Source organism: Myotis davidii, unplaced genomic scaffold (assembly GCF_000327345.1).
Source record: "Myotis davidii unplaced genomic scaffold, ASM32734v1 scaffold402, whole genome shotgun sequence".
In the NCBI taxonomy this organism is placed as follows: domain Eukaryota; kingdom Metazoa; phylum Chordata; class Mammalia; order Chiroptera; family Vespertilionidae; genus Myotis; species Myotis davidii.
In genome coordinates, this window is record NW_006293393.1 from 909,568 (window position 1) to 919,567 (window position 10,000).

Genomic DNA, 10,000 nt, shown 5'->3' on the forward strand with positions numbered 1-10,000 from the left:
GCGGAGGCCACTGGCCCGCGGGGGCGGCGCATCCCCTGGAGGGAGGGCTCCCGGGGTCTGCGCACAGGGGGGCAAACACCGCAGAGCGCCTCGGGGCAGGGTCCCGGCTCTGTCACTGCGGCTCCCACCACCCCACCACCCCGGGATGACGCGCCCTGCCGCTCCACCAGGCGGAAGGGACCCAGGTGACCACGTGCTCATTTGGGCCCCCGTTGGAGGAGGAATCCCACACAAACAGATACGGGTTAGAAGTCCAGCTTTAACCTCGAATCCCCACCTGGAGCCTGTGGAGAAAGGCCTTTTTTTGCAGGTTCTTCAAGGGGAAATAAACGGACTCGTGTTCCCTCTTTAGGCCTTTATATTCTCAGATAACTGCCCATCCTCTTTGGTCTACAGCCTGAATGTTGGAACACAGCCTTCCCTTAGACGCCCAGTCTAGTCCAGGCTTCGCAATTCACATCTCCTGTCCCTGTCCCTGCCCCCTACCTCCCCGTCTGCAGCTGTCACTCCGCATCTGTTTCCTCTTCCGACCCCAGTGCTGCTCACACAGCCATGTGCAGCCCGCAGCCCCACACCGTCCACGGATTAGTACCTGTCAGGTGACTTCTAGACCATTTCAAAATGAACGGTTTTTAAAAAGCATGTTTGAATCACACATGCCTAAGATCTTAGCTCTGAGGGGAAAAGGAGCTCAATTAAGATCTATCAAATACTGAGATAACACAGGTGAGGTGCATATGACATCCACTCTGACTGCTGGGCTTACTATCCTGCAACAATAAATACTGGGTTCTTTTTTAGCTGAAGCCATTAAATAAAACTTTCTTTTGGTCCATCTTATTTTTTTAATTGAAATATATTTGACATGCAATAGTGTGTAAATTTAAGGTGTACAATATGTTGACTTAATACATTCATATACTGTACTATGATTACCATTATAGCAATAGTGAGCATGTCATGTCATTCTTTTTTGGGTGGTTAGAATAATTAAGATATAATCTCTTGCAAGTGTAATTATTACAACACAATATTGCTTCTATTTCACTATGTTGTGTATTATATCTCATTGCAAGTCTGTCCCCTTAAAAAGCATCTCTCCTACCGTTTTCGGTCTATCTTGGAACGATGCTGGAAGATACTGTATGGCTATGGGGACCTATGCCATTACTCTATGTGCACCCTTTAAAACTTTTCCACTCAATTCTGTGCGAGGTGCTAAGAGATAAACTGGTAGGTTTTGTTTGTTTTTTAGTCACAAATATTTACTGAGCATTCTCTGTATGACAGGCACACAAAAAAGTAAGCAGTGGGGATAAACAACTGGATAAAAGAGATATCAGACATGGTCTGATACTAACCCAGTGGGAGAGAGAGACACCAACCAAATAATCACACAAGTAAAGGTAAGACCGCGATTCTGGTGAGGGCTACAAGAAGAGGTCCTGGGTGCTGTGAGGTCACCTGCGGAGGGCCCAGCGGAGGGGCTTCCTGTGACATGAGGACCAGGCTGAGGCTGCTTGGAAGGAAACAAGAGGAAAGGAGGGGAGAGAATGCCAGGCAGCAGCAAGAGCGGGTGCACAGTCCCTGTGGTAGGAAGGTGCCTAAGGAGCAAGCGGAGACTGAACCATGGCCACGTGGCTGAATAGGGCAGTGAGCAGGAAAGGAGGGGGGTGAGGCAGGAGAGGAGGGAGGTGAGGCAGGAGAGGAGGGGGGGAGACAGGAAAGGAGGGGGGTGAGGCAGGAGAGGAGGGAGGTGAGGCAGGAGAGGAGGGGGGGAGACAGGAAAGGAGGGGGGTGAGGCAGGAGAGGAGGGAGGTGAGGCAGGAGAGGAGGGGGGGAGACAGGAAAGGAGGGGGGTGAGGCAGGAGAGGAGGGAGGTGAGGCAGGAGAGGAGGGGGGGAGACAGGAAAGGAGGGGGGTGAGGCAGGAGAGGAGGGAGGTGAGGCAGGAGAGGAGGGGGGGAGACAGGAAAGGAGGGGGGTGAGGCAGGAGAGGAGGGAGGTGAGGCAGGAGAGGAGGGGGGGAGACAGGAAAGGAGGGGGGTGAGGCAGGAGAGGAGGGAGGTGAGGCAGGAGAGGAGGGGGGGAGACAGGAAAGGAGGGGGGTGAGGCAGGAGAGGAGGGAGGTGAGGCAGGAGAGGAGGGGGGGAGACAGGAAAGGAGGGGGGTGAGGCAGGAGAGGAGGGAGGTGAGGCAGGAGAGGAGGGGGGGAGACAGGAAAGGAGGGGGGTGAGGCAGGAGAGGAGGGAGGTGAGGCAGGAGAGGAGGGGGGGAGACAGGAAAGGAGGGGGGTGAGGCAGGAGAGGAGGGAGGTGAGGCAGGAGAGGAGGGGGGGAGACAGGAAAGGAGGGGGGTGAGGCAGGAGAGGAGGGAGGTGAGGCAGGAGAGGAGGGGGGGAGACAGGAAAGGAGGGGGGTGAGGCAGGAGAGGAGGGAGGTGAGGCAGGAGAGGAGGGGGTGAGACAGGAAAGGAGGGGGGTGAGGCAGGAGAGGAGGGGGGGTGAGACAGGAAAGGAGGGGGGTGAGACAGGAGAGGAGGGGGTGAGGCAGGAGAGGAGGGAAGTGAGGTCAGACTTGAGAGGGAGGTAGCAGCTAGACCACTCAGTCCTGCCTGGGCACATGAAGATTTTGCCTTTAGCCTAAGAGTAACAAAAGCCATTGGCTGAGATGGGAATGGCAAAGGTGACTTATGTTTGTAAAAGATGACTCAAATGATGCTAGGGAGGAGAGTGGAAGTAAGGACGCCATCCTAAAAAGACATTTAACCTAATTCCGGCAGTGAGAAACACTTATGAGCAACTGAACGTAACATAAAACAGGGGAGTAAGCCCTGTCACTCAGAGAAAAATTAATGGAAAGAACAATGACTGAAGGATTAGAAAAATGGGTTCTAACAGCATCCCTGACACCAAACCCCTGCGTGGGAGGCAGAGCAAGGTTAGGGAGGCAGTGCAGGCACCAGACCTCGGCCGGGTCACTCTAGGGCTGGCCATCCCTGCTGCTTACCATCTCTGTGCCATGTTTTCCTAGTAAGTAAAATGCAGGTGACAGCTATCTTATGGGGCGGGGGTATTTGGGAGGGTTAAATGGTAATTTATGTTAAGTGACCAGTTAAGCAACACAGCATACACTGTGTGTGTGGCTGCTATCATTACATTACAATATGATCATAGGTGAGTCGTTTTCTGGGTTTTTCAGTTCTTCAGCAAAGGGAGGGGTTACCCTAGAAGACTCCGAAGCTTCTACTAACTCTGAAAGTCCTGTGTTTAAGAAGTACAGACCAGTGTGGGCTGGGGGTGTGGAGGAAGAAGTTGGGCCTCGAAGCCCAAATAAGTAGACTTTGATGGATTGGAGGTGATATGGTGGCCCAGGAGAGGCAAGTCCTAGGAGGCTTAGGTGATGTGGCCGACTCCGGCAGGTGCTTACCCGGAATCCACTCCCTCTTCTGTCTCACCGCTGATTCTGTTTGGGGCAACAATGTGGCCACTAAAAATACTTCCCCACCCTCCCTCGCAGCTGTGTGGTCATATGGCCCTGTGCACTCCAGGGAGCTGCAAGTGGAAGTCTCCTGGGTGCAACTTCCAGAAAAGCTACTGTTTTCCTGATAAAAAGGACAACTCAACTGGTACTGGGTTTGCCTTTTATCCTCCCCCCTTTCTTCCTGCCTGGGTCACAGAAGCAACACCTGAAGGTGGAGTAACCCTCCTGCTAAAAAGGCTGACAGCTGTAACTGTGGTGGGGCAGGAGTCAGGACCTGGCCGGGGATGCCTGGCAGGAGGCCACACAGCACAGCCTGCCTCGGGGCGTCCTGCCACGCGGCCTCAGGGCATCTTGATGGCCTCTGTTAGATTCCGTAGCGAAAGCTGGGGACATGGAGAAGAGCGGATGCGCACGTTTACATAGCATCCGGGGCGCTGTGGCATGAGGGGCGGAGGGAAGCAAGCAGGATGAGGAAGGCACAAGCACAGAAAAGGATGAGAAGTAATCCAAGCAGCGGAATAAGACGGAGCCCCGGGCATCCTTGGATGGAATTCAGAGTCCGTGAATCTCTATTTTCAAAAACTTCTGAAACTTAGCAGTTCCTCCTATTATGACTGCAGGCAATACCTGTGACTGGGTTGCCAGCAGAAATAAAGCACTGTCATTCTACACGTCCTGACTGACTGCTGATGCTCACCGCCACCTGCGATGGCGGCAGCAGCTATTACAGCCACCTCTGGCTCGTCATCTGCCGCATTAGTAAAGCACGTGCCGCCATTACATCCTCCCGACCTGGGAAAAGCGGCAAAAGGAAGGGAAACCTTGCTCAGCGCATCCAATTCCCCAGACTCCGGGCCACCGGAGTAAAACCCGCACAGTCCTCCTGCGCCCGATTTCAGTGAAAACCCAGCCACGTGTCTGAGGAGGCTGCCGCAGGCGCAGGCGAGGGGTGCAGAGGCGCAGCTGTCTCAGGGTCCAGGTGCAGTTACACCGCCGTCATCATGTCTCTATAGCCTTGATTTAAACCAAAGCAGATCAAACCCCATGAAAAGACAGGCTACACTGCAGTGGAACGCTACTGCATTTTTCAAAAGCAGCTCTGAAATTCTCCTGACAAGTATTCCAAGCATTTCCTTCAACAAGGCAGGGCGCTTTGCAGTAACCACAGCAACCAGGTGACAGCATGCCTGGGGGTTTCCAGGCAGTCAAGGGGACACCTGGTTGGGGGACTTCTGAGTGGGGCCCAGGGGGCCTACACTCCCCTGTGAGAACTCTTCCGCACAGCAGTGCTGTACTCTCTGGTACAGCTCATTTTTTAAAATGTAATTAATAATATTCACAGCTAAAACTTGTAAGACAATTTTTCCACAAAGAATTTTTCTCACCCTGGCTGATGTGGGGACCAAGCCCAGATCAGTGAAGTATCTTTAAAGGTGGGGTCCCACCATGATCCTTTGTAAAGCCACCCCCCCGCCCCCCACACACACCTGGGGATTGTAACGAGCAGCCAAAGTTGAGAACCCCTGGTCTCATGGACAGGAGGCTGCTAAGCAGTCAGGAGACTCACTTTCTAGCCCCAAGTCTGCCCTGGGTTCACTGTGTGACCCCGGAAAGTCACTTACATTTCCCTGAGCTGACCAGACGAGTGGTGTGCAAACTGTCTTCCTGGTTCCGATGTGGTGCCTCAGGAAAGAGGGAGTGAGGTGAGCGCTTAAGCGATGAGTTCCTTTGACAATTCCAACCAGAGCAGCGCAGTTTTATCAGCTATCAACACCAGGGTTTTGCCCGGCTGGTATGGCTCAGCAGTTGAGCGTCGACCCAGAAACCAAAAGGTCGTGGTTCGATTCCCGGTCAGGGCATGTGCTGGGGTTGTGAGCTCGATCCCCTACTGGCCACACAGCACAGCCCACCTTGGAGGCAGTGATACACCCACTGCAAGCCCAGCATGCAGGAGGCAGCTGATCGATGCTTCAGCTGATCCTCTCTCATCGATGTTTCTATCTCTCTATCCCTCTTCCCCCACCCCCTAAAAATCAATAAAAACATACTTTTTTAAAAAAGAAAAAACACCAGGGTTTTGCAAAAGATTTTGGACAAAAAGATACAACTGTCTAAAAAAAATTTCAAAGCCCTTGAACTAGATAAAACCAAGCCCATTAAGAGATTTCAAAACGTCCAGTGTCCTCCTAGGGCAAGGAACTTAAAGTGCGTGATACACTATTGTGAGGAGGTGGGCTCTCACCACATGCTTCGACTCCAGGCCAGCCATTAGCGTGTAAGAGACCACAGACTCACAGAGACGCCCGGGGATGGGTCAAGGCACCCTTTCCATCACCTAACAAGCCTCGCACTGCAGGCAATATTCTAGATGCTTCACACACATCAGCTCAGTGGTTCTCAACCTTCCTAATGCCGCGACCCTTTAATACAGTTCCTCATGTTGTGGTGACCCCCAACCATAAAATTATTTTCGTTGCTACCTCATAACTGTAATTTTGTTATGAATCGTAATGTAAATATCTGATATGCAGGATGTATTTTCATTGTTACAAGTTGAACATCATTAAAGCATAGTGATTAATCACAAAAACAATATGTAATTATATATTCAATATGCGTTTTCCGATGGTCTTAGGCAACCGCTGTGGAAGGGTTGTTCGATCCCCAAAGGTTTCGCGACCCACAGGTTGGGAACTGCTGCATTAGCTCAATAAGCCTTCCTCCAAACCTATGAATAACCACTCTATAGGAATGGTCATTCTCCCCATTCTACAGAGGAGAAAATGAGGGACGGAGTGTAACTGTTCGAGGTCACCACCTGAGTGATGCGGCCGGGGTCAGAGTCCCTGCCCTACACCATCAACCCCTGTGTGAAGCTAAATACCCTACCCCACCCTCCTCGGGCCCCTGGCAGAAAGCTTGCCCTAATGCACACTTGGCACTCAAATCTACTTCTCCACTCTGCAACCTGAATTGGAACCTGGGTAATATTTCCTAAAACACCAAATCTGATCATATTACTGTGACCAGTCTGACAACATGCTCAGAAGCTGGCTCCAGTCTCTGAGCCCGTGTGCAACCTCTGATCCAGTCTCGTATTCTCTCCGACTCCAAATCCCACCCACACAGAACTACGGCACTTGCAGCTCATCACAACCGCTGCTAACTCCACCCCCTCTGCTCGACCCCCACTGTCTTAGTATTCAGCTTAAACATCATCTCCAAACTCTCACTGTACCCTGAACCCACCCTACTGCAGAATTCGTCATATTGTATATGATCGGTCACCTGCTTGGGCAATGACAAAAAGAAAGAATATTCTGGAAAAGGGGAACTAATAGGCAATGCAGGTGAAAAGAGGAGTATATGTGGTGTCAGCACACGGACCCACCAGGTTATTTTAAAAGTTGGGTAATGTACGTATGCACCTTCAAGTGACTTCACACACACAGATCCCTCCTGTCCTGATACGACCGCACAGAAAACCACAGGCTCTGCAGCAAGACACCTGGCTCTGGAATTTACTACAGTGTGATCATGGCAAGTTCCTTACCTTCTCTCCACTGCTTCCTTATTTAAAGAACAAGATAAAAGTAGGATATAGACTATAAGGATCCACTCATTTAAGACCTGACTCAGAGTCCCTCTCCTATGTGCCAGGCTCAGGCTGCACACTGGGGTTCTAGCAGGGACGGGAACATCATGGCTCCCAAGCTCTGGAAGCTAACACTCTAGAACATGAACAGGTAACTACACGTGTGTTAGGAAGGAGAAATGCATGGTGCCACAGGAGTGGAAGACATGTAGTGAATGTGCAGACAACCATGGGCTGGGGAGGTAGGGGTGTGACCACAACAGGATAACACAAGGGAGCAATTGTAATGATAGAACTGTTGTAGCCTGGTAGTGATTACATGAATCTATCTATCTATCTATCTATATATTAAAATTCATAAACTATACACCAAAAGAAACATACTGTATAATAATTTTTTAAATAAATAAAATGTATAGCACTATGTCCAGCATAGAAGCGAAACAAAAAAGCTAGAAGCAATAGTAATTCCTTAAACTCGCTATCCAATGGCTGGGTTCGGGGAGCATGAGCAGGCAAAGGGCTTAAGGACACCCTTACCCTGGGATGCCAAGATGCGCACATTAGCTCCTTACTTGTAACTCTATCCAATGGGATGCTCACCTTCCCCTCACTGGGTAGGTCACTTTTATTCTCCTTAAATTCTTTCCAACGGAAAAATCTAAATTCACAGTACATCTACTGAGTACCTACTGTGTTCATTCTCACCACACCACATTACATGGGCGTCATTATCCCATCTTGCCAATGGTTTAACGAGGGCACAGGCAGTTAAGCCGCTCTCTGGCATGTGGTAATATCAAGATTAGAACCCAGGCTTCAGATTCCAAGTTCAGGGATCTTTCCAATTTCCCAATACACACAACTTTGTGGAATTAATCTCCCTGGTTTCTGTGACTCCGTAGCCTTTAGGGCAGGGGTGGGCAACCTTTTGGTGAGTGTGTGCCAAAACCAGCAAAATCTCTGACTCAAAATTCTTCTGCATACCAACCCTAATTTTTTTGAGAACATGTTACGCCTACTTGATATCTCTTTAGGTGTATGTATGTGAAGAGCCTTGAAGAAATAATAAAATTTATTCGAGCGACAAAAACACAGTATATGATGATGAAAAATACTTTTATTTTTAATGTATACATGTACACTGATAGTCCAACAGAAAACTTTATGATGCCGTTTGATATTATCAGTGGGACTTTTGCTGCTGAGAGAAACAGAGAAATTTATTCCCTTTTCGTTAGTACAGGTGGGACCTCTGTGCTAATTTACTTTGTTGCTTACCAGAAGTTGCATACATGTCCTGGGCCATGAACTAACTGCTAAAACTTCTCTGCAGCGGCCCCGGATTAATCTCTGGTAGAATCAGAAAATGTCCCTGGGTCACCGGCCCAGGATGCAAGGTTCTACACCTGAAAAATCAACCCTTTAAATTCAGAGTCGCATACTCTAAACACAACAATTTTAAAATCACTAATATTATTTTAACAACCATTTACCTTGTTTTTGCTTCAGACAGCGTGAGTGGAAAGTGCACTCTACTTTGAGAAAAGCACGATTGAGCCCTTTCCTGACCTACCACATAATTAAATTTGACAGCCATCACGTATGCCTCACAGAAGAATGACTTTGAAGCAGTTCCCAGCCATACTGCAAATTATTTCACTTATAAACAGTACAGTCTTACTTGTAATTTGCAACACATACACGCATTCCCACCTCCTTCTAGGAATACACCTGCAGCCAAATAAAGAAAGATTCCAGAAGGTGACAAATTAAGAATTGAAAGTTTACAGTTTCTCCTTTAGGATTTCTCTACAGTAGGCTCAATGTCACATTCTCCTTTCTCACGTTCTAGAAACCGCTTTTTAATAATGTTGCATATTGCTTTTATCCTATTTTCATGATTACCTATAATGCCAGAACTTGAATTAATGAGTTTTAACTGGGGAAGAGCTTCTTGAGTATTTCAATAAATGTAAGATTGCTCCAAACAAATTTATCCACTGAACCGGGAGCTGAAATAAGTCCTGCAACAAGCAGTGTGTATCCATTTTGGCTCAGGTGAAATTACAGCACAGCTAACCAAGTATGTAAAAAATCAGTAGCCTAGCCCAGCCAGTGTGGCTCAGTGGTTTAGCGTCAACCTAGGAACCAGGAGGTCAAGGCTGGATTCCTGACCAGGGCACATGCTGGGGTTGCGGGCTCATTCCCTAGTAGGGGATGTGTAGGAGGCAGCCCATCAGTGATTGATTCTCTCTCATCATTAATGTTTCTATCTCTCGCTCCTTTCCTCTCTGAAATCTATAAAAATATATTTTTTTTAAAAATCAGTACCCTAAACTTCAGCCCTATTTGAAGCAGGAACCACATCAACTCTGGGGATCCCACAGGGAAGACAGCCTCATAAGCCATCTGGGAGGCAATGGGGTGGCCCCTCTCCTGTCGAGCTGACAAAGAAAGGGAGATTCTAGAAAAACTTGGATGTTTCCTATGGAGTCCGGCAGGTGAGCTGAGATGTAGGGCAGGAAACACAAAAGCGAGGAATGCGGTCTGACACGTCTGTGCCAGTGTACAGAAGTGGGGACTTCACATTCTCTTACTCACTGCACAGATGGCTAACAATTTACAGACCCGTTCCCAGATCCGCCCTCCCAGGTGAGCACTTGCCACAATAATGCATGCAAGGCTGAGGGGCTTTCAGAACAGCCAGTCAGCACGTAGGAGGGAAATTAGAAATTCTTTCATGTTTTTTCATCTAGAGCTGAAGAAATCAAGCGTTGCTAGTATTTGCCATACAGACTGACTCTGGCGCCCTCAAGTGGTAGGTTTGTCAATTTTCTCCGTGAACATGGATGCTCTCACATACCCATCAGCTTTGCTAGATTGTGACCCATAACTGGGTACCTGCTCCCCCAACTAAATGG

General features: G+C 49.0%; 1 protein-coding gene across 1 annotated transcript in view; it reads right to left on the reverse strand.

The window, feature by feature from the left end:
- PPM1H (protein phosphatase, Mg2+/Mn2+ dependent 1H) overlaps nt 1-10,000 on the reverse strand; it is a gene marked incomplete at its 5' end in the record, with an annotated part of 267,569 nt that overhangs the window by 137,875 nt on the left and 119,694 nt on the right. Inside the window, one exon of the mRNA XM_015566131.1 lies at nt 4,179-4,273. Within this exon, the coding sequence (XP_015421617.1) occupies nt 4,179-4,273 (95 nt within the window). The remainder of the gene's footprint in view (nt 1-4,178; nt 4,274-10,000) is intronic.